The 25,963-nt window shown below is 37.0% G+C and overlaps 1 protein-coding gene across 1 annotated transcript in view; it reads right to left on the bottom strand.

Moving 5' to 3' along the window:
* CDC40 (cell division cycle 40) overlaps positions 1-25,963 on the bottom strand; it is a 58,242-nt gene that overhangs the window by 16,075 nt on the left and 16,204 nt on the right. The window contains exons 2-9 of the mRNA XM_006156989.3: positions 22,963-23,049; positions 13,963-14,092; positions 9,874-9,957; positions 7,797-7,936; positions 5,927-6,023; positions 4,209-4,348; positions 3,396-3,470; positions 378-423 (exon numbers count right to left, since the gene is read on the bottom strand). Coding sequence (XP_006157051.1) covers positions 378-423; positions 3,396-3,470; positions 4,209-4,348; positions 5,927-6,023; positions 7,797-7,936; positions 9,874-9,957; positions 13,963-14,092; positions 22,963-23,049 — 799 coding nt within the window. The remainder of the gene's footprint in view (positions 1-377; positions 424-3,395; positions 3,471-4,208; positions 4,349-5,926; positions 6,024-7,796; positions 7,937-9,873; positions 9,958-13,962; positions 14,093-22,962; positions 23,050-25,963) is intronic.

Below are 25,963 nucleotides of genomic sequence, written 5' to 3'. Positions count from 1 at the left end.
CTAATGGCTCTCGCACATGCTCAGGATGGAGTCTAAACTCTACTAATGGAACACGAGGTCCTCCAGACTCCACCCCTCCCACCACTCTTCTCCACTTGGGTCTCTCACCATGCTCCACAGCCCGGCCATTCTGAAGCACACGTACTCCCCCCAAAGCAGCATGCTCTCACACATCACTTTTTTCTTTTACTTCTGCTGGTTTTGCTTCCTAGTTCTCTTTCTTTGTTTACCTAAAGAAACTTCTCCTTCCAGACTCAGCTCAAGTCTATAAAGACTTGCCTTCATGTCAGTGTGGTAAAATTACTGTTAATAATGTTTTTTTACTTTAAAAATTTCTCTCCAGACAGATTTTTTATTAGACAGAAAAGAAGTCATACCAATAAATGTTCGTAGACAGCGCCGGTCTCCATAAACCTCCCAGAGCTAGGGAAAAAGAAGAACAATACACAGAAACATTACATTTACTAAGTCTTTCGGTCACTAACAATAGTCATATCCTGGCTATGTGTGTGCATAGCTCTGTGTGAATGGGGGTCTGATCATTAACTATCCTTGACACTGACAGTTTTTATTATTTGGAACACAAATACGTACATGAACACACACTTAAAAATGAGTTTTGAAGATCTGTACATCAAAATATGTTCAAGAGAACATAATTATAGATGAAGTTAATACAGGTGATTTTTATTTCCTTATTGTTCTTTTCTCTATTTTATACCTTTTCTATGATGACATGTTTCCATGTCTGTAATACTATGAACCACTTTTAAAAGAATTAAGTGTTGGTGCCAGCAAGTGGCATAGTAGTTAAGATGCTGGACTTTCAAATGGTCAACCATGGTTCGAGTCCCAGACCCGGTGGATGATGGACTTTCAAATGGTCAATCATGGTTCGAGTCCCAGACCCGGTGGCCTGAAACTCACTCTAGGTACATGTATATGTGTGCCCAAAATGGAGAATGGAGAAGAAGGGATTGTGTGGCTATCTTCCTAGGGGGTGATTTTTCACTTCCTGTCTTGGTCTGTCTAGCGAGAACATGTGCCCTATAGTAACAAAACTCTTTTGGGGCCAGCAGATGGTGCGGTGGTTAAAGGCACTCGACTCCCACATGGTTGACCAGGGTTCGATTTGTGGACCTGGTGGTTTGCTTTCTCACTTTCTCTTTCTCTCCGTCCCTTTGTGGTCAAATTAAAATATATAAGTAAATAAAGTTAAATAATATAAATAAATAAAGTTAAATAAAATAATTCTTTAACAAAATCTCTCTTAAAAAGAAAAAAATGTTATCAAAACTGCTATGTATATAACATTTTGATGTTGAAAGCCCTTTTCCCTCCTACTTTTCTGAAATAATAAGTATTACAGAAATGTGAAAATGATCTAGACTATAAACAGGCTCATAATTCTCGTCATAGGTAACGTAGACTAATATAATAGCTTCAAAACTAGCTTTATTCTTTCCTGCCTCAAAGCCAGTCGTCGACAAAGTTGTGGACTTGTGCTTGTGCTCTAAAAGGAAAAGCATTTCCTGGCCACCCAGTGCCAATAGCGTCAAGTCTCAGTTCCCATAGCATGCCAGGCAAGGACCTCTGAGACCTGGTTCCTTGCCCATGGCTGTAATCATTCTCTGTCTCTTACATTTTACGTTCTAGCAAGCATAAAACTGTTGTAGCTTTCAGCACATACCATGCTGATTCATTCTGTTCACTCGTCTCAGAAGCAAATTCATCTTCCCTCACTCCCTTACTTATTAAACCTTCTTACTGAGGTAGAAGTGGTCTTCAAAAAACTCATGGAAAATGCATATATTGTGTAAAAACTATGCATGAAGTCCAATTTTGAGAGGGACTAAAATAAAGGCATACTTTCTGAAGTCCCCTTGTATGCTTCTTCTTTGAAACTAGAATACCTTATCTCTCTGTATTGCCTCTGTAACAATCATTTACATCATAATGAAATGATCACCCTAAGGGCAGGGACAGTGCCTTAATGGTTTTTTATCCTCAGTCCCCTGAACATAATATGTACCTAATAAATGCTTATAGAAGTGAACTGAACTGAATTCTATGTTTCTTTATTTGGGCGAAAAGAAGACCATAATCACAAGTACTGCAGATTGTATAGGTCAGCTGCAGTGGCATAGAGCCTGGCAATGCTGACTCACATGGGCAAGTCCTGAGTTCCTGTCCTGGACTATCCCTGTACACACCAGGTATATGTGTATGCCCGTGACTCTGGCTGAGGCTGCGGGTAGATCGCAACATGAAGACTCTGTTGGAGTATTCTCCCTCTCAGAAGAAATCAAAACCAAAACCAAAACCACTGTATAAAGTGAAAGTTAAAATACAAAAGGGTTTTTACTATAAACTGTTAGCTTGCTATTTTACGTTATCAGAGATAAATGCCAAAATGGTTGCTCCTGTGGAAAGAAGCTGCCTTTCTGTCTTATTAATATCCATGAATTATTTACAAAGGATAAAATTTTAATGATACAACTTTCCAACCCCTAAGAGCACTATAGGGTTGGTGTTTATTGAACCACCACAATGATCCGGACACTGAGAAGACACAAAAGAGATAAGAACTATCCTTCTGGATTTAAGATTTTTTTCCCCAGGCTTTCCCCATATTCAAGCTGACGTGAACTGGCAACTGAGATTTCTTCAACCTCCGACTCTACAGCTGACCAGAGCTAAGGTGGTTTCCCCGGACTAGAAAAAATGGGAGAAGGGGCTGAGGACATTTCTTCTACTTGGAGTCTACTAGTACTCAGAAGAAAAAGAAGGAATTACATTGTCTACTCTCTAACAATGGGTTTTCTATCATGCATCCTCTCTACCTCACTCAGTTACATATCTGAGGCCTTTATAAAAATGTATTATTGGGGATTAGATACTTAACTAACTAAAGCCAAAGTGATTTTTTTTTTTTTTTTTTTTGTGGCAGGAGGGCTTGCCAGAGGGATAGCAAGACACAGACAGGGAGAGAAGAAAGCCCCATGGGGAATGGTTATGCCACACTCTCCCTCTTCCATCTCACCTTTGAGATTTTTCAGCAACCACACACACACGCTGGGGGTGTTTCCCAAGCTGGGTCTGAGACTCAAACCACGTGATAGGCCATGTGGGACCTGGCTGCTTTAACCACCAGGCCACAGAACTAGCCCAAATCAGTTGTCTTAGTTTTAAAAAGGGCCCAGTCAACTGAACTGCAAAGCTGTATCTGACCCTACATGTTTGGAAGCAGTTCATAAACTGCTGTCTTCATAGTGCCTAAGAGAAAATAATCAGCCATTAACTGCCCAACAAACCCAAATTTATTTATAATTAACCAAAAGACTTCATCAAAGGGTTAGCTTTGTAGTACTCCTACTCTGTTACAGAAAACTCACCTTAATTTTACAGTCCATGGAACATGACAGCAATAAATGGCCAGAGAGGGGAAACAATCTGACTGCGCTGACACCCTATAAAGAGATTTTACAGTTAGCAACCAGAGGTATTTTAAATACCAGCTAAAATTAAGCAAGGAATAGACAGCATATTTTAAGCTACTAATTAGCTATTTTTCTTCCTTTCATAAATCACAATCCCAAACAGCCTTCAATAGTATTCCTAAAGCAGACCTTATTGACACTAAGCTTCTGAAGGTCTTTTTTTTTTTTTTTTAAATCTCTAATATTGACATTCTCACCCAAGGGATTCCTGAATTAATGAATTGCTAATGCTGCCACTTCTCATTCTTCTTTTACTTAGTTTCTTTGCCAAGAGCTAGAAATTATCAGTTGGAATAGTGTAGATGACAAAAAATTACCAAAATCAAAACTTTCATGTATGTAGTCTCTGTATTAGTTTAAGTATTACCATAGTTTATAAACCAAGGATCTAATCTCTGAAGTGTGATAACCCCAAAAGCCAAGGCAAAATTACTGAGGCCAAGCAAAAGGGCTATACTAGTACTTGCCATTGTTTACTGACTCAGTACCTAGATGGTGACAGGAACTTGTAGGAAAAGGCCCCGGCTACAAGGAGGGGATAGGACAGTGAACCATGGGAGCTTAAGTCACAGCCAGTCCCAATGGCCTTGAAGACTGAGGGACTGATATGTCCCTACATCAACTGAACAATCAACATTAGTGGCTGAAACTTTATGTTGGCTTTGCTATTACAACATTACAATAAGCAGAAATAACCAACTTGCTGACCTTTGTGTGTCCAGACCACACGTGAATTTGTTTTTTGGGGAGGTAACACTTCTCAGGTGGCACGCTTGACCGCAGATTAACACCAACATCCTGAGGTATGTGAAGATAGGACCTGCCTTGATAGTCATACATTTCTTTAACTGGAATAAGAAGGCAAAGAAGAGCAATCGACAAATGTAAGCCATTGTCATGGTAACGAGATGACAAAAAATATGTTATTCATAGACCTATCATTCCACATTAATGTTTAAGTAATAACACTTAGATGATGATCACAAGTCAGCTAAGATCTACCTGCCTGAAATCACGGCTATTATTTAGAACTAGAGGTAGTATTTTGAAATTCCTAAATATCCAGAGTATTAAACCTTTAAAGAGGATCTCTACTTCTATTCCTTAGTTAAACTTTTCAGTGACATATAATAAGGACTTCACGGTAGTATAATTACAGGGAGGGAAGAAAAGATAATACTCAGGCCTTGTGAGTCACTGGTAAAGAAGCAGAAGCAAAAGAGAATAAGAAGGAAGTTAAAACAAAAAATATCAATGATCTTTCTTTCACACTTTTAGCTTGATTTTTACAGTAAAAGTCACTCGTGGGAATTAAACAACGATGATGATGTATGAAAAGCATTTAGCAGTATGCTTGGCACAAAGCAAGTACTCAACAAAAGGTGGTTTGCTATTGTTATCATGGTCACAAACACCACAGTACTGTATAGACTCCTTGGAGAGAAATCTAGAGCTTGGAATTCAAACATATGTCCTATCAAACCTAAATAGTTGATGCGATCCAACATTAGAATAATCAACACTATCGGTGCTGAAATATTCTTTACAGTTTCAGATAATTACTACCTAGTTTCCTAAATATAATTAATTAATAATGAACAAGTACGTTCTAAAATATTTGTAATTAATTTTGGTGGATATGCACTTCCTTCCACAAGTCAAGTAAGTAGTTGAGTTTTAATCTCTAATCTATTCTAATGAAAAATAAAGTTTATTCTTCTTAAGTATAACTTAGCAACAGTTATAAACTGTGAGAGTGAGGCTAGCAGATGGTGTGGTAGTTACATCACTGGACTCCCACATGGACGACTGTGGTTCAAGTGGTTTAAGTCCCAGACCCAGTGGCTTGAAACTTACACTGGGTATGTATGCATGCATGATCAAGATTACAGAGGAGAAGGGATTGCAGTGTGGCCATCCCTCAGGGGAGGGGGGGTAATTTCTCACTTTCCTTCTTATTGTTTTTGTCTCTCTCTCCTCCTCTGAGTAGTGTACATGCCCTAAGGCAAAAACCTCTAAAAAACAAAACAAACTAAAATAAACTATGAGGGTATCTGAATATTTGGCTTATGTTCAAATAGTTAAAATGAACAGGGCACTAGAAATACAAGAGTAAGAGTTAATTTTATCTTAGAGAAAATGAATTGTGGGCCATCTGATTTCTTTCTTATCTATCATTTTTTAAAATTCATCAACACTTCAAAAAATATCTATGGCTACCATTAATCATGCTGTTTTTGCTCCTATTTCAGTACACAGAAGAGTCACCTAAAACTTCTTGGGGATGCCAATTGTCCAGTATAATTATTCTTAATATAATGATTTTATAGCAGCTAACAGAGTAAGGGCAATTGATACCATATCAACAAAAACAGAATATAAAATACAACATTTTTTCATAAAAATGAAGTATAAAAATACATTACCATGCAAGATTGTCTTTTCCTCCCCAGGTTTCTCATCTTCCAGTTTGCCTTTTTTCTGCCTCTTTGCTGTGATTTCATCCAATTCTTTTTGTTCTTCCTATGCAAATGAGGGGGTGAATTTTATTATCTATTTCCTCAGAGATAGGTGGGAGGAGAGGAAGGAAAAAGAGAGAGAGAAAGAGAGAGAGAGAGCTCCAACAGGGACTGTCGTGCCAAGATCCTTCCCATAGGCTTCTAGCCAGCCAGGAGCACAGGTCCACCCAAGGGCACACCTGGTATGCTCAAGTTGACCTGAGATCAGAGTCCTGGGCCTTCCCATAAGGCTCCAGTATCACCCAGGGATGCCCTACTGCCTGTGCTATTACGTCATTGGGAAAGATATGATGTATTTTTCTGGTTTTTTTTTTTTCTTTTTTCTGTGCAAAAATGTGTCATGACTTTCCTGACAATCCAGTACGATAGCTAGGGTAAGAAACAAATTTTAAAATGAATAGTCTAGAACCTATTTTGTCCACGGTTGATTATAAATTCTTTTATGAGGTCTAGATTTTTGGTGCAGTAATAGCTACAAGTACGTGTCCTAGGATAATTATCTCAACTTTTCCATAAGCAGAGATTATTACCTTTTCTGCAGATTACAAAATGGCACTGAAGAAATAACAGATACTGGATAATATTTTTAAATTGATTTCATACAAAACTCATCTTGGAATACCTAGAAGTAAATTTAACATGCTGTGCTAATATAAGTGAAAAGACATGGCAATTAGAAAATCTAGTACTAGATAGGACACTGAATTTTAGTAAATAATGCTGTTCTTCAGTAAATAGCTTTTGTATAGTCATAAGGATAAAAGCAATGACAGCTGATTTGTAACATAATTATTTTTGGAGAAGCCTGGGAAGGAAAATGGGGTAGTATTAAGTCTTTGTGTGTAATATCGAAGAACTCAACAGATATTACTTAAGTAGCTGCATATGCATATTATTAAGACATATAGGCATAAGTAACAGCTATAACTTAAGTTTGTAAGGATAAAATTTTCTTGATCTTGTCTATGGCTGTATCCCTGGGATCTACAACGGTGGGTGGCTCATGGAGATAGTGGGATTAGTAGGTGGGCAAAGGAAAGATGGAGCTCTCCAGGTCCTATTTTATAAACTTCACAGTACTCTATCTTTTAAAACAATGTAGATAAAACTTGCTAATTTTTAAAAGTAAATTAATGGGAACCAGCAGTTAGCGTAATGGCTATGTCGCTGGACTCCCACGTAGTCGACCACGGTTCGCGTCCCGGACCTGGTGGCTTAAAACTCACGCCGGGCGCGTGTGTGTGCGTGCCCAAGATCCCGAGAGGAGAATGGAGGAGAAGGGATTGCGGCGTGGCCATCCCTCCTGGGGGGTGATTTCTCGCTTTCTGTCTCTATGTCTCTCTCTGTCTGTCGGGCGAGTGCACGCGCCCTATAGCGAAAATCTCTCAAAAAAAAAAAAAGGAAATTAATAAATAAATAAAATCCACCATCGGTTCTAGTCTAATAGAAAGGCCAATTCTGTAGTTACTCTCTGAATGTCTGGCATCAGAAAAGCAGCTATCATGGCAGCTTAACAGCATTATTAAGGCAGTTTTTGTTTAAAAATGTTCAATATTACATTTTAACCAAAAAGTATAGAGGAAAATAAATCAGAACTAAAAGTATATAACAATATTCCCAAGGAAAAAAATGTTCCTGTCTTTTTCTCAGTCAACCAAGGAAGAAAAATTCTGATGAGTCATTGGGTTCTCTGAGGAAATCTCGTTTATTAATGTAGATATCCTTCATGGAGACATAGCGTATACCAGAACTGACAATGAAAAACATCAAAGCTTACTTCTGAAGGTTTGGCTACATCTTTTTCATCCACATACTTTGCCCACGGTCCCAAGAAACCATCAATATTAGATGCATCATTTTCTTTGAACTTTTTCCTCTTTTCTGTTTTCTTTTGACCAGTTTCAAATACAGTTAAACCTATATTAAAAATAATTAAAAGATCACGATGTGAATATTTTTGAAAGAAAGGTCAACTGATATATGTAATTGTATTTTATATGTTTAAAGAAAGATGATTCCTCAAGTGACCAAAGTTTATTAAAAACAAAACCAAAAATAAAAGCTGTATTAATCTGCCACATGTACCAACTCATGCTACACAAAAAGAGATTCTACCTCTGGAGAGAGAAGCTTTCTACCACTGCAGTATTTTGCTAATCCTAATACATTTATGGAAAAGACCCATATATGCAATTCTACAATGATACATAACACTTGTAGTGAATCAAAAACGTGTATTAGTGGATTTTTAACCATTTTTTAAAAGACATTCAGAGATACGATATTGCTAAGTAATGATATTCTTTGAAAGCAAGAGTAAGTTATAATTTATATTTAAAACTGAATTAAATTACAGTAAGTACTTAATAACTTATCTTCACTTGTAATGGAATAACATACATTAAACAAGATTTCACAAAAATCTGATATTCCAAGTGATCTCAATCTAAATTTGATAACTAATATCATCAATCTTAATCATTTAAAAACAAAAAAAGGAAGGAGGGTATTTCTGGATGAGATTTTGATTTGATATAGGAGGTGTATACTCTGTTTAGTCACCCAATCGGGAAAACAAAAGTTTTTATGGGAGTCACAGGCTCAAATTTACTAAGAATCTATTTATATATAAATGTGGCCCTCTCTGGGGAAAAACATTTGGAGGAGGGATATGGAGACAGCATTGTTGAGACAGGGAGGTAGTATTGTTATATTTTCATCAACTGGACCAGGGAGAAATGTTCACATATTGAAATGATCACCTTGTAAGCTAAAAAATGTGACTGTATTAAAAAAATGAAAAAAAAAAAAATGTGGCCCTCATAGGTCTAACTTAAAAAAAAAAGTACCTATATAAACTTGAATTAGTTTCCTTTTAGGCTATGTGTTACAATAGAAGTTTCTTAAAATTCTATTTTAACAAGAATTTAGCTCACACACAGAGGGCAGCTTGGTCCTACAGGGCCTATAGTTAGTAATGTAAAAGTGTCCCTGCACTACCAAAACATCCTTTCTTCAAAGGCATTTTATGGCTAAGATTCCAATGGGCTAATGAGTTTTGTGACAAGATGCATTTAGAGTTTAATGCCTTGGTCTGTTATAATAAATACAAAATGGATATGAACACAAACATATCTTTTAGAACATGTATTCAGACTCAGCCTTCAAAGCAATCCAAGATTATGTTCATAGACAAGCAAAATGAAACTTTTTCTGCTCTGTTAAAATGTAACTTGACAACAATTACTGACCAAATTACCTAAAATTATAATTTATGGAATGATTTCCACAGGACTGGCCCAGTGCCAAGTACTCAAAAACAACCCAAAGAGATATATTCTATATACTGCTGTCTTACCATAAAGTAGCACAGCTAGTAAGTAGCAAATCCAAGCTCTAAACTACTGAGTCATCAGGAAAGTCACAATCCATTTGTGCATAGAAAAACGTAGAAACAAACATCATGACTTTCCCAATGACCTAATAAATCACTCTATCATCTAAGCTTTTTTAAAAAAAATCTAGAGCCAGGGCCAGGAGGTGGCATAGTGATTAAAGGCACTGGACTCCCACATGGTCGACTATGGTTCAAGTGGCTTGAAACTCACTCCGGGAATGTGCATACCCAATAACCCGAGAGGATAATGAAGAAGAAGGGATCATAGCATGGCCATCACCCCAGGGGGGTGATTTCTTCTTTTTCTGTCTTTGTCTCTCCAGTGAGCATACAAGCCCTATAGCAAAATCTTTCTCTAAAAATAAAAAAATAAAAAAAGGTACTTTTTTCTTACTCTCTAACTAAACTCAATCTGCAAGACACTAATCAGGGATATCATATATTTCAAATAAATTACCTTGATTTTTTTCAGCTTCTTCTACAGAACCAATGTATTTAGCAGATACTTGGTGATTATCTAATGAAGGGTCTAATGCATAACCTGAAAGGGAAAAAAAGTGTAAACTATTGACTCCATTTTGCCATTAACAATTCAGTTTGTTACTATAAATACATTAATTTCACATTTCTCTCTAGATGTCAAAAATGATCTCTTTAACTTAGGACCAATCCTTCCTTCCTGAGTGATTAAAATATTTCTATTTAGAACAATTAACCCAAATCTCAGACTTGACCACGACTGACTTCAGCGGAATAAAAATTATCTTATAAGATAAATCCAGTATATTGACGTTACTAAAAGCCTGTCTGGCTAAGATATCAAATTTCACTTTTTAAATATTCTAAGAGCTTACAATTATGCTTACATTTCATATTTGGAAATGCAGAAACCTTTTTCATTTTGGTAATGGATATTACAGGGCTAAACTATTAAATGATAAAAATATAAACAGGGTAAAAAGAATGATATAAAATGTAGTTATTTTGAAAATGCCATTCCCATTAATGACAGTCTTTTTTCTCAATCTTTAAGCAGTATGTTTGTTTCATAAACCATCATTTATGTTTCTTTGGTAAGAGAAGTAAGGATACTTACTAGCATATGAATATATCCCTTCAACTAGTAATAGAGTATGTAGCTACTACATAAGCTGTGTTCAAACAAATTAAGGAAAAATAATCCTATGGCTCTTGATAAATAAAAATAGGACTAGGTAGTGGTGGCAGAATAAATTAAGAGAATTTTTTTGAAAAGCCCTTTTTTTTTTTTTTTTTTTGGAGAGGTTTTTGCTATAGGGCGTGTGCACTCGCCAGACAGACAGAGACAGAGAGACAGAGAGTGAGACATCACCCCCCAGGGGGGATGGCCATGCTGCAATCCCCTCTCCTCCATTCTCCTTTTGGGATCTTGGGCACGCACGCACACGCACCTGGCGTGAGTTTAAGCCACCGGGTCCAGGACTCGAACCGCGGTCGACTACGTGGAAGTCCAGTAACATAGCCATTACACTAACTGCTGGTCCCAAAAAGCACTTTGATAATACATAATGAAAGCTTTAACATACTTCTATTCTTTGACTTACTCTTGGAAATTCATTTCAGAAAATAAGGAAAAAAAAACATAAAGTCTTATGCACAGAAATATTCACTACAAGACATTTGACTGCAGTATAATATATATATATATCACATTTTAAATAAGAAAAGTGGAACCAAATCTAAATGACTCATTCATTCATCAGACTATTTTGGCATCTTCATTCATCAGACTATTTCTAAGGTGATTTAAAAATGTAAATAGAAGTTTCTAAAACTGAAGTTCAAACTCGTATTAAAATGACTTTTAGTAAGACTACAGGTATTTAATTAAAATTCTATTTTCTGCTTCCATAGACTGGCGTAGAGAGAAATTTTGGGTGAGAAGTCCCAAGTAAGGCCAGCAGGGAGCAGGAAAGAAATCTAAAAGTTAAAGAGAGGAAAATAGGACAAAGAGTTCACGCAGACCTTTGAGAGACTCAGAAGTCGGGAGAGATACAATAAATGAGACCTAAAAACCAAAACTGTAGATAAAGTAAATGGGATGACACAGTAAGTGAGAGCATCTTTACTGATAAGGACTTTCAAGGTGGGCTCTATGATAAACTAAATGTATTGTAGAATACAAATTTTCCAATAATTCACTGAGATCATACAATACTATAATATTTAAAAATAAGACGAAAAGTAGGGTTAGTGTTTGTTCTGTGATTTATCTCAGGGATTTTTCAGAGCTATAAATATGACACTAGGTAAAACGATTACCGTGCCATGTCCCCTGCTTTACAGATAACAGTGTAAGATACATGGAAGGTTTACTCATTGATACTTTGCAAATGAAGGAGGGTAACAGGTCTCAGGCTTTCCCTGTTTAAGAGTGAAAAACAAAACGAAACAAACAGGAAGCTGGCATAGAAACCTAAATCAGATAAGGACTTTCTATGAGAAAATGATGGAACTTAAACCGACGAGCTACACTCGCTCTGTATTTGCAGGTAAAGAAAAGAGAACAGTGTTCAACCTGAGGTTGGTCCACTTATTCAGCTAAAACAAACTGTTTTCAGTTCTAAGATCTACCTCAGGGGAGATCACAATTTTCTTGGTTTATAACTGGTCATTCCCTTTATTCCAGGCTGCCTAATATTCTAGAACCACCATTCATGTTTTGTCTTTAAGTCACTAAATAGCTCAACTTGTATCCTAGTCGACCACCTGCTGGGAGAGGCAAGGTCACAGGCTATTTATTATTTTTTTTCTTTTTAATAAGCCTATTACTGAACCCAGGTTTAAAGCCAACTGAATAGTTTTAAATGCTGATTCTTGCTATCAGGTAAATAAACATAATTGGGCTTTGTTTTCTAGTTTTAAAGGAAATAAGTTATCGAATATATTTCCTGAGACCACTTAAAGTTGGAGAAAATAAGCAATCTTTTAAAAAATCTATTTTAATATAGGCTATAGTAATTTAGTGATGCAATCGAGTTGACTTTTCTGTGCTGCACGATACTTTAGAGTCACATGGAACCTTATGTAAGCAATGAGTACAATGCATTTGTAACCATTTTACTAGACTGGAAGTGTCACTGAACTCTTTGGGGTGATTTCAGTGGTATGCAGCCTTAGCTGAGACTTTGGGCATACTATTAGTCGATTATTACAACCCTGTGATGGTAAAATTCGATCTAATGTATGACGATCCTTTTTACAACTGGTTTCACATATATTAATTTTTAAAAATAATTAGACAATAATTATTTGACATAATGATTTGTGACTGGACTATTTCCTGCTACTCCTCAGAGATCAAGAAAAAACATTTCAAAGATAAGATTTGAGAAACAGAGTAAAGTTAGCTAGTGTATATTAAGATTTTAGAAAAATGCAACCTCTGGTTGGCTCATGGCACAACGATAACACGCTGCCCAAGCAAGAAAAGTCAGAGCCCACATGGTTCCCACTGTTAAAATCCCCGGCTCGGGCAGCTGGAAACACAACTGGCAGACACGGAAGTGCCCAAGATCAGATGGGCTGGAGGACTGAGGAAGGGGGCTTTGGTGTGACCAGGCCCTGCAGAAGTCACTCACTCACATGTGCATGAGCGTACACACCTACTCTATAATAAATAATAAATAAAGTAGTAATAATAACAATAAAAGTAACTGCTTGACATTATTCTTTCATTTACCAATTTTACCAGCAAGGGCATGTGTGCATGTGTGCCCAAGATCCCGAGAGGAGAATAGAGGAGAAGGGATTGCGGCATGGCCATCCTCCTTGGGGGATGATTTCTCGCTTTCTGTCTCTCTGTCTCTCTCCTTCTGGCGAGCACATGCGCCCTATAGCAATTTTATCAGCAATATGTATATAATGGACATTCACTACCAAGTATAATACTAAAGAACTTTCGGTTTTTAAGATCATAGAATATTTTTAGTACAGATACTCCCTGACTTAGGATGGCTCAACTTACTATTTTTTTTTCTTACAATGATGTGAAAATATGCATTCAGTAGAAACTGTACTCTGAGTAGCCATATAACCACTATTTTTTACTTTCAGTATAGTTTTCAATAAATTACAAGAGCCAGTCAACACTTTATTATAAATAGACTTTGTGTTAGATGTTGTTGCCCAACAGGAGCACTGTGAGTGTTAGGAGAACTATAAGGTAAGCTAAGCTAAGCTGTAATGTTTGTTAGGTTAGGCATACTAAACGTATTTCCAACTTAACAATACCTTCGACTTGGTTTATTGGGATGTAACCTCATTATAAAATAATCACCTGTATTCGGAAATTATAGTAGATTTTAAATGACAGTTTAAAATGTTACTTTACTTCCCCATCTATATAAATATTTATGGATGTGTATAAGAAGATGTATTGCCCTTTTTGAAGGACTCTAGATTGACAAGTTTAAAAACCCAGAAGATTAAATAGATTTCATACATACAATAGCACTTCTAATAAGGCTAAACTTGAAATTGTTTTAAGTTTTATCTATCATCTTACCATATGTGGCAAAAGTTCTTCTTTGTTGTTCAAACATAAAATCATTGATGTGAGCTGGTTCAGCATATCCAGAAAGCATATTTCTAGGGGCAGCCATCTGCTGTGTCCTAAAGGGATTTTCTGGTCCAAACTGCAACATTATAGCGAAAACAACAACAAAAACACACATAAATTCTGAGTACATAAAAGCTCAAATTACTGGAATATACTGTTTAATATATTGTCAACTCTAAATCATGAGGGGCAGATTAACCCTCCTTGGGCACATGCTAACCTCCCATGACTGAGAGCAACTGGATGCTGGCTGTTGGTACTGTTTGTTAGTCCCTAGGCAAAAGGAGAGGAACCCAGCTTACCCAGGTCTACCTGTGGGCATTTCTTTTAAGAGCTCAGCAGCCATATATGGTTATTGGCTCCTATTTTCCCATCACTTCAGAAAGCTCTGTTTGACGTTGTTGCTCTAAATAATTGAGAACTACTATAGGTTTGTTTAAACCATGATTTGGGTGACTTCTTGGTGACTTTCATATCAGTAATGGCACTGTGATGTGAGTTTAAAAGAAATACACATTTCTCCTCCAGCAGATTATGAGTTCCTCATAGGTGAAAATTCGGAACCCTCAACATATACCACAATGTCTGGCACACAGAAAGCATTAATGAAGGAAAGATTAATCAGAATTCTCGTGGGGGTGAAGGAGAGAAAAATAGATAATAAAAATAAAGTGCTTGGGGGGCCAGCAGATGGCGTAATGGCTACGTTGCTGGACTCCCATGTAGTCGACTGTGGTTCAAGTCCCAGATCTGGCAGCTTAAACTGACACCGGGTGCGTGTGCATGCCTGCCCAAGATCCCAAGAAAATGGAGGAGAATGGATAGCGGCATAGCCATCCCCCCCAGGGGGTGATTTCTTGCTTTCTGTCACTCTGTCTCTCTGTCTTTCTGGCAAGTGTACGTGCCCTATAGCGCACACACACACACACACACACACACACACACAAAGTGCTTGGAAAAGTCCCTATAATGTAAATAAAATATCTCCAGTCTAAAAAGATACATTGTGAAAGTCTTACCTAGAATAGTACCCTTACTAGCCTGCTTATAGTTTCCAGAGTGATTTTCTGAATGCTAATTTTATCTGATTTGTACAAAAATGGAAAGTTAGAGGAGTATTCTTCTCAAGCTACAAATGAAGAAAAAGGCCAGAGAATGGGTTTTATCTGCCTTAGGGTCAAAAGTGTTATTAACTGGTAGAAACCAAAGCTAGAACAAACCCTACTCAAGCCAACCATTATATCAGAGCATTCCCGTAAAGCAAAATCACAGCCTGTGACTTTTTAAGTAAGTGGGTAGAAACTACCAAGAATATGCTGGGTGATCGGAAAAGTCTGTTTTTCTGGATTTTTACTATGCAAAAATGGGTCATGACTTTTCAGACGATTCAATATTATTATGCCAGCACTTTTAACAATGCCATTACAAATAGTACTAGGAAAATCAAACTCTTTTCTTTTTTGTTTTTAAATAAAAAATAAACTCTTCACTTTGGAAAGAATGAAAGCAGCAGGATATGACTATTTTAACTCTGGAAGATCTACCGTCATGATGAAGTATTTTGATGTTAGGACATTTTATATCACTATCATTAGAAACCATCTTTTCTAATGATATATTTCTAGAGCTACAAATGTAAATTATTGATTTTAACTAGTATGCTGCCTTCTCTAGATATCAATATTATACTGTGTATGAAAGTCTGAATAAAAATGTTAGGTTATTTGCCTTACCTTTTTTCTGCTTTAGAAGAAAATTAATTACTAAGATTTGTTAAGATTCTTACATATTAACAGTTTCCATTTTTATGTTTAAGATGACTTCTTTTAAAAACACTTGATTTATGTACAAAGGTTTTATAACTACTGATTCTAAATTACGAAACATAGCATAAGACTTAGCAGCCCATATTAGTCCTCCCGGTGTCTGCAGATGAGTGGAAATGCAGGGAGAAAAAAATCTAGATTGTAGAATGGCAACTTCATTCAGTCATGAAATTTATCACAAAAACAGGTGCAGCCATAAAATTAAAGATAATAAAATGATTTAAAAGTTTCCTCTGTTCTCTACCTGCTCCAGTCAATTATTATCCACAAAGCAGCACATGATATTTCTGGGGGGAAGGGAATCTAAAATGATAAAAGTTCTCACTGCCCTTATTCTTATTCCAATCATGTATAATAAATTACCAATCATTGTGCTTATAGGTAATTTTCCATTTAAAAAGGGAGACTATGATTTCCATATTTTATTTTATTAAGATTTTACAAGAAAGAGAATAATTCTTTACAGGTCATGCACACATATTAGCTCCACTTTTCAAAGAAAAATTCTCAGTGTTAAAGAACTGAGATTCTATTATATATAAATACGGATACATATATTAAAGTTAAGTATACTTTATAAATGCTTCTATACCTAAAGCAATCTAAAAATTCCAATGTGCTTATGTCTTATAGAAATCTAAGTTGAGAGAAAAAATAATCTAGTGGTACAGAAAACTGGGAGGGAGGAAGATCCAGCTACTTCAGGCCCACCTTACCTGCCTGGTTACTGTTAGTATTGGAGCTGACTTCAAGGACATTAAATGTCAACAAAAAAAGGCAGACAAATGCTCTTCAACAGGACTTAGCTCTTACCAGTTACTCAAAAATGTAACCACATATTCCTGGCTCCTGTTCTTTTATTTCATTTTTTTTCCTTTTTTTTGGAGAGGTTTCTGCTATAGGACGCATATGTTCGCCAGAATGACAGAGAAAGACAGAGAGACAGAAAGCGAGAAATCACCCCCCCCCGGGGGGGGGTGGCCATGCCGCAATCCCTTCTCCTGCATTCTCCTCTCGGGATCTTGGGCGCACATGCACATGTGCCCAGTGTGAGTTTAAGCCACCAGGTCCGGCACTCAAACCGTGGTCAATTATATGGGAGTCCAGCGACATAGCCATTACGCCAACTGCTGGTTCCACAACTCTTTATTTCTAAGATAATCATTAAAAAACAAAACAAAGCAAGGCCGGCAGCAGTGACACAGCAGTTATGCAACGCTCTGTGATGCTGGTCCCGTGTAGTTTCGGTAGTTAACTAAATTTAAGAGCAAGTTTGTGTCCAAATAATTTATAACAATTTGTAATAATATATATGTGAATAAATAACACTCAAGTTAGTAATATTAGGTATGAGTATTTAACAGTTTTTAGCTAAAACTATATGGAAGTACATCATAATCAATTACAACTGCAATCCATGTAAAATACACACCACCAAGGGGAAAATGTTTGCAAATCAAACATCTGGTAAGAGGTTAATATTCAAAACATATAAAGAAATTAAAAAAACTCAATAGCAAGAAAACAATTAACCTAATTAAAAATGGGCAAAAGACATAAACAGAAGTTTTTTAAAAGAAGACATACAAATGGCCAGTGGGTATCTGGAAAAAATGCTCAATATCACTATTATAAAATAAGGATCACAATCAGATACCTGTCAGAATTACTACTATCAAAAAAGATGAATAAATAAATACTGACGGAGATGTGAGGAGGAAATCCTTGTACTCTGTTGGTGAGTACAGGCACTATCCATTTTTCCATCCTTTCAGGATTTGGGGCTCACATGCACACACCCATGCCCAGTGTGGTTTTCAGCTGCCAGTTCTGCACTTCAACCCCATGGCTGGCCATGTGGAATCTGGCTTCCCTAACCATAGGCCACAGATTGGCGTGGGAGAAAAGCATTTATCATCCTTGAAGATACTGATAGATAACTCTCAGATATCTGGTATTACAAGACAGTGGTTTTCAAAAGTCTTCAGTTGGTACCAAATTTGAGAGTTGATATCTCAGCTGTATATCATAACCTCACGGGAATTAATAAAATGCACACTAGTAAAAATGGACCACATGAAATCAGAAGCATAAGCTCACATATAGGTAAGAACCAAAATTACTGAACAATCTATTATACTTAAATTCTTAATAAAATTTTCATTAATATTTATTGTGGCCATCAAAGTTGAAAGAATTTATAAACAAACATTAAGGTAAAAAGAATCCATAGACTTAATTATTTTCTACAAATTTTGAAAAAAAAATCATAATTCAATTTTATTTGCAGACTACTTTAATCTTATAAAACATAAGCACAGGTTAAATATTCCTACAAGAAACTTTTATTGGTGCTGGTTTTATGACCTTTTGACTCAGGTTCCTCATTTAAAAAATAAAAAAGGACCAGCCCATGGAGGGGTGGTTAAGGAGCTCGATCCCACACAGCCAAGTGAACAGTTTGAGTCCCAGACCCGAGGGCTTGAAAAACATGCTAAGAAAGTGTACGTGTGTGCCCAAGATCCTGAAAGGATGTAAAAGTGGAGGGGAGGGGATTGAAGCATAACCATGCCTCATGAGAGGAGGGCAATTTCTCATCTTCCCTCTCTCTCATCAGAGCATGTGCCTGGTAACAAATTAAAACTAAAATTAAAAAGAAGAGCTGAGTTATATATTTCTAAAGTTTATTCTAGCATTAATATCTATAGTGGCCCTTACAGCCAGATTTTTAACAATAACTAGAATTTTTTAAATAACTTTTGTATTTTGACTATTCTGAAAATATTATTATTTTAAAGATTCTGGAATTCTTTCTGAAACTTAGGAGTTTTATATGTGTCAAGAGAATCTAATAAACTCATTTCTGCTAAGCAGATTCAAAAAGAATTGAGGGAAATAAAACCACTAGCCCTAAAAAAAGGCTATTATGTCTTCAAATTCCACCCATAATTTGAGAACACTGATTTGGATAACTAGACAGACTTCAGAAGTCCTTGGTTGGTAGGGAAAAACAATATTTTACAAAATAATATAAGCAATTAACTGAATTTTTAGAACTGACAGGCTAGGACATAGGGATATACCCTGCAAATTCCACAGTGGCCTAAAAACTAGCCTTCCAGTTATAAAGAGATAATTGTGATTTGGACTCAAATCCCCAAATATGCCACTTCCTGACTTTGTTTCCTAGCTGTAAAACAGAAATAGGAGTACTTACTTCACAGGGTTGTAGTGAGGACTAAGAAGATAAAGTATGTTAACCCCTCAGTGTAGTACCAAGCATGCAGCAATAAATGGTAGTTTTATTTCATTAGTCTCCATCCCTGTTCTTCTCTATTATGCAAACTCTTTGGAAATAAAACTTTCTAAAAATTTAGCTTTGACTATGTCAATTCCCCATTTAAACCTCAAAAATCTATTTATCATCTGTTAAATCAAAACCAAACTCTTCACCTTGGCCCCCAAAGCCCTGTGCAATATTATACCAAGTTCTATTCTAGTCTTATCTCCCTATTCTCCCCTACTGATAATGACAAAGACATTCCTATCTTTAGATCTTTAATGATTTGGCTCAATCTATTCCCTTCTGCCTGGAAGCTTTCCTCATAAAAGCCTACCTAGCCTCTAATGCCAATAATATTAATATAAATAACAATAAGGGCTACCACTTCTTAAATGTCTACTCTGTGTCACAGTCTCCTAACCACATCATACATTATCTCATTCATCCTTAAAACTCAATAAAGTAGAAACTATTTTCACTTTATATATAAGAAAACTAAAAACATGCAAGGTCACACAGAGCTCATAAGTAGTCATTTTAACTCCAAATCGCATGTCCTTAACCTCGATTGTATTGCCTATTTCAAATACAAGCAATCTTTAAAAAGTTCGTGGAAAATGCATATCATGAAAAAATTTTGCATGAATTTCAAAATATTTTTGCACCAAAAGAAAGTCATTCTTTAGTTCCATTTTATGTAAACTTTTAAATCTCCTCTTACTATTTCTTTTTCTCCTCATCTTTTCTTCTTATTTTGGATTTGCTATCGGGTGTGTGTACTTGCAAGAGGGGTGGGAGAGGGAAGGAGGAAGAGGGAGAGGGAAGAGAGAGAGAGCACGCGTAAGGGAGAGGGAAAGTGAGAAAACAGACTTGGGAGGAATGGCTACATGGCAATCCCTTCTCTTCCATTCTTCTCTTGGGATTTGGGGCACATATACACAAGTATGTTATGCATTTTTTCAAAGAACTGGATCCAGGACTTGTACTGCATAGTCCGCTATGTGGGACCCTACTTAGCCTCCACACAACCATCTAGCCCCTTAACTTTCTTTTGTGAAACTTGAAAAAAACTCTTTACAAGCAGATGCAATCTCTCTTTAAACTGGAATTGTACTTTAGAGACATAACAGGAAACACTCTAGTCTTTATCTTAAAAAAAAAATACAATCAGCATATCGCCTCTGGTAAACATTAGTTTTAAGAAAGGGATTATACCTTGTTTCTAACAAAAGAGCCTCTAAACAAAGGAACTTGAATTTAACATAGTAATGCTTCTGGGATACCTTTCTAGACCTTGCCAAGTAACATGGATCTTATTTATAAAAATCAAAGTTCAAGGCTGGCTCCATAGTGCAGTGGTTAAGCGCTATGCGTATAGCCAGACAGATGCCACATGGCTGACAGTGGTTTGACCACTTGCCCCAGTGGCATGAAAAACACATAGTTGCGCATGTGTGGTTGCACAAAATCTTAATGAGATAGACAAGTGAAGGGAAAAAGCACTGCAATGTGACCCTGCCCCACTAAGGGTGCTTTCTGTCTTTCCTACAAGTGCACGTGTCCTCTGGCAATTAAAACACACACACACACATACACACAAAACAAAGTTTGCAAACTATTATTTAATAGATGATTCATTTGACTACCAAAACAATCATAAGTTTGCTTCCCTTTTAAGTCTCATCAATCCTTTCCTAAATTGTTAACAAGTATTGAAGTATTCCTAACAAACTATATTATTTCATGTGAGGCTCTCTCACATGAGAAAAAAAGAACAGAACGTTAAAAGACTGATAATTTTGTAAAGAGAGAATGACAGGCCTATTGTCTTATAAGTATTGCCTACAAAAATCTTAACCTTTTAAATTTCTCTTGAAATTTTTAAAACTGTAATTATACAGTGATATACTAATGATGCATATGATTTAAAAATTTAAGAAAATCAGACTACATAACAATTAAGGGACCATCAGAATGCCACATACTATGCTACTTCTAAATTTTCTGAATTCGTTTGCTCTATTTCATTGAAGTACTTTTCATTTAAAAATCATGAAGCATATATATATATATACACATACACACACACACACACTATATTTATATATCTATATAATGCATATACATAGTTTATAAACCTCTCTTCAATGAGCTGTTAAAATGGTGCCAAGGGGTATGTAATAGCCTGTAGTTCGGCAGGCTAGAGGGATTTAAGAATTAATGAAACAAAATCTAAAATGTGCCACAAACAGAGCATGAGAACAAGGTTTTCGCTTCTGCACACCCAGAGACTGGCTGGCGCACTGTCTGAACACGAGCACTCGCTCTGGCTGTGCTACACTTTTCATGGGCCATATTTTATGTACTACAGACACCTATGCAGGCAAAGTATATGAAATAGTTCTAAGACTCTCATATAGCACAAAGGGGACAATGACTATATGCTACAAAAACCAAAAGTATTAAAATATGTATCCCATTTTCCACCAAGATGCAAAAAGACACAGCTCTTCCCCTCCATCTTTAGTTTTTTTTTTTTTTTTGAGAGGTTTTTGCTATAGTGCGCATGCAATTGCCAGGACAGAGAGACAAAAAGCGAGAAATCACTCCCTGGGGTGGGGGTGGGGGAATGGCTATGCCACAATCCCTTTTCCTCCGTTCTCCTCTCGGGATCTTGGGCACGCATGTACACATGCCCAGTGTGAGTTTAAGCCACTGGGTCCAGGACTTGAACTGCAGCAACGTAGCCATTATGCCAACTGCTGGTACTCCCCTCCATCTTTAAAGGGCTTCTGCTACTGAAGTTTTACTTTCTGTTTTATATTACCATTTTTCTGGTATCTCTATCTTGTCAATCAAGTATTCAAGTATTGCTTTTTTCTTTAAAAGGCAAAATACTTATAAATTTAGTCTCTTCTGCAAACTCCTAAAATTGAAAACATTCAAAGCCTTTCCTTAGTGGGCAATAGTCACCATTTCTGGTAAGTTTTGTTTTTTTTTTTCCTTTCCTTCTCTCCTCCGCTCCTTTTCTAAAATATTTATATCACCTTCTATAATCAGGAGGAAAAAATCCACTACTTGTCTTACTCAGAGGAGGCAATAAACACTGTAACTACTTTTTACCCGGTGTTAGGTCTATGTTACAGAGGCATTTGTAACTAGGTGTTTCATGATATACCATGCAGTTATCCTAATAAAGCAAAATTTTTTCCTTTATGGTTAATTTATAACATTCCCTCATCAATGCTGAGGGAAATGTCAACTAAATTCACATCTAAATATCAGATATTTTCAGGTTTCTTTTTTCAAGGACATATATAGTTCCATGTTATCAGATATCTGTACATATGTAGATAAGCAGCTAGAAGAGTTTTAAGTGCTATCACTGGCCAGTCAGTTGTGTGGTGGTTAAGGTGGCTGGATCCCACATGGCTGACTACACAGTTCAAGCCCTGGACTCTGTAGCTTTAAAAACATACCAGGTACTTACATGCACATACCCAAAATTCTGACAGGAGAATAGAGGAGAAGGGATTGCAGCATGGCCATGTCCCCTGGGTTGGGGGGGGAAGGGCGGGGGGGAGTGTTTTCTCACTTTCCCACTCTCTGTTTCTCTGTCTCTCCAGCGAGCACATGTGCCCTATAGCAAATTAAAAAAAAAAAAAGTCTTATCACAAAAGTACGCCATTAAACTTTAGGAGGATTTATTTTCTAAAAGTGTAAACAGTATACTTTTGTGAGAAAACTTAAAAATTCATGAACTGTTTATCTACTTATGTGAAGTGTAAATACTATTTTGCAAGAAGGCGAAACCTAAAATATAATATGTTTTCTCACCTCAGGAGCAAACATGGTCTCGTAGGTAGGATTATACTGAACTTCTTTGACAGCTGGGTCAAGGTGAACTCCAGTCTCCAAATCCTCCTAGAAGAAAATCAAATGAATATTAAAAATCTGAGGGGTGATCATTTCATTCTAAAAGCCACATGAAAGTCACATCAGCCATTTTAAAAACTTTATCTATTTATTGTGTATATCTGTGTCTGTGTGTGTGCAAGAAGGACAGAAAGAAGGGGCAGAGAGGGAAACCCCTGCCAGGGTCTGGTCACACTGTAAACTTCCTTCATTCCCTCCAGCCTTACAGCCAGCCAAGATCACAGGCACATTCACAGGCATATCTCAGATGTTCAAGCTGATCAGGGAACTGAAACCAGGGCCTTCCCACATGGTTTCAGAGTCGTGCACTGGTGCTCTACCAGCCGCACTACAGCAGCTGGGCTCACATCAGCCATTTTTTTAACATCTATTTTATGATTATTAGGGCATATGATTAAAAGCTCCAAAGTAGAAAATTAGTAAAAATAACATATATAGTTAGCTTTTTTGTTATTTAAGTATATTTTTTTATAAATGGGAGAGGCAGAGAGAGAGACAGTTGCCCCAATTTGGTCTTGACACCATAATCATTGCCCAGCTCTGGATCATGGGCAAGTGTGTGGCTGGCATAGTCAGACAGGTTTCTGGACCTGAACGAGGAACCTGCTACATGGGATTGCCTTACAGAGCACTGTGTTTAACCACTGAACCACAATCTGGACCCTATTCTTATCTCTGGAGGTTAAAATACATAAGTTTTTTTCTTTTCAAAATAGACTTTACTGTCTAAAATTTTCTAAATAAGTAAACTATCCAAAGCCTTATTTAAATTAAGAGATTTCAACTCTTATTTTTAACTCAAAAGACCTTATCTTCTAGTTCCAAATTCAGAAGTGGTACTCCATGGGCCAGCAGATGGCATAGCAGTTACACTGCTGAACTCTCCCACATGGCCATCTGCAGTGCAAATCCTGGACTTAGCGGCTTTAAAATCATGCTGGGCACGTGTGTATGCATGGCCAGGATTCTGGGAGGAGAATGGAGAAGAAGGGACTGTGGCATGACCAGCGCGGCCCCCGCTCCCCCCCCCCGGGGGAGGGTGATTTCTCACCTTCCCTCTCACTGTCTTCTGTTCTCTCCTGCAAGCACACACATCCTAAGGCAAAAACCTCTCAAAAAAGAAAAAAAGAAGTAGTACTCCTTTTTTATTCGGCAAACCGTATTAGATAAGCAAGGAGATGCCACTTAGGAACTGCAGAAGAAACAAAAGGATGTGATAGGGCCTGAGCTACTAAATCTAAAGTCTTATAATCTCTATCAGAGTTTCAACCTTCTTAAATTCATTTTCTGGTTTAATGACCATAAAAATCTCATCTCCACTGGAGAATCACTGGTAGTGTATCACCAGCTATGTAATCCTAACACTTACAAATAAGATAATTTCCAAACTGGTTTCTCTAGCCTGAACCCCTCCCATTAGCTTTAAAGACTCGTCTATCCAACTTTCAACCTAATATCTTTTAAACGTAACACATCTAAAAGTAAACTCTCGGTCTTCGCCTTCCCCTGATCCTTTCCACAGAGTTAGCTGCCAATTCCATGTTTACAGTAGCTCAGGCAAAAATCTCTGGAGTTACTCTGGATACCTGTTTCACACTCTACACTCAACTCATCAGCAAACTGTCTGCCTTCCACCATTTCTCATTCTCTATCACCTCAGTCCAACCTGTCTTCTTGCATCTGGATAATTGCAATAACTTCCTAACTGGTCTCCCTGCTTTCTGCCCTCGCTCATCCACAGTCTCACTCCACATAGGAGATGAGTGTGCAATTCTTTAACAATATTTGTCAGATTTTGTTACTCCTTTACCCTAACCTCCCAGTAGCTTCTCTATTCAGAATAAAAGCCTAACAAGGTCTAATACCAGTTGTTCTCGGAAAGCAGGTATGGTGTTTAGGGTAGTTTTATTTAATGTCTTCCTAAATATACATCCTATTTGAACAGGCCTTTATTAAAATATGTTGGGGCCAGCAGGTGGCATGGAGGTTAAGGCACTAGATTGCATAGATAGGTCTGACTGTGGGTTTCGAGTCCTAGATCCAGAAATTTGAGGGTCACTCCAGGCCTATGTGTATGTGTGCCCAAGAACCCAAGAGGAGACTGGAAACAGGAACTGCGGTATGGCCATCCCACTTGAAGGATGATCTCTTATTTTCCTTCCGCCTCTTTCTCTCTGTCTCTCTGGAGAGTGCATCTGCTCTATAGCAAAAACAAGCAAACAAACAAAACATGTTATTTGATTACAAGTATCTCTCGGGTAGTTAGGGCATTTAGTTGTATTTCAAAAAAGATTTTTTTTTGGTAATGATATAGTATGTGAGAGAGAGAGAGAAAGAGGGAGACAAGAGTTTGGAGAAGGATGAGCACTCTCCACAGGGCTGAGTCACACAGTGATCCCCTTCTTCAAGTTGTCCATCCTGCCAGGATTCTGGGCACGCATATAGGTACCCAGTGTGTGTTCACTATATGCCACTGACTATGAGGATGGGTCTACATTTTGAAATTTTTAAGGTTACGATGTATCATCGATGCATTATGTTTCAGTAAAGCTGGCATTATAAAATTACTGTTATAAATAAGGACGTTGAGTCTAACTAGTTGGCAGAGATTTAATGAGCTATCCTCCGTCTACCAACTTCTATCTTTTTCTAACAGTATCCCTGTGCCCACCTGAACCTAGCCATGCTGGCTCATTTGCTTTTCCTAGAATATGCCAAAGGCAATTGTGCCTCAGGGTCTCTCCACTTAATGTTTTCTCTTTTTGGACTGTTCTTTCCCTGAATATCCATGACCACTCTCTCTGCTTTTAATTATCTGCTCCTTTATTTATTTATTTTGCTTTTGCCTTGTTTTATTTTTTGCTATTACATATATATATTATATATATATAATATATATATT

This window comes from Tupaia chinensis, unplaced genomic scaffold, assembly GCF_000334495.1.
Source record: "Tupaia chinensis unplaced genomic scaffold, TupChi_1.0 Scaffold000527_1, whole genome shotgun sequence".
Lineage (NCBI taxonomy): Eukaryota > Metazoa > Chordata > Mammalia > Scandentia > Tupaiidae > Tupaia > Tupaia belangeri.
This window is presented reverse-complemented; position numbering and strand designations above follow the sequence as displayed.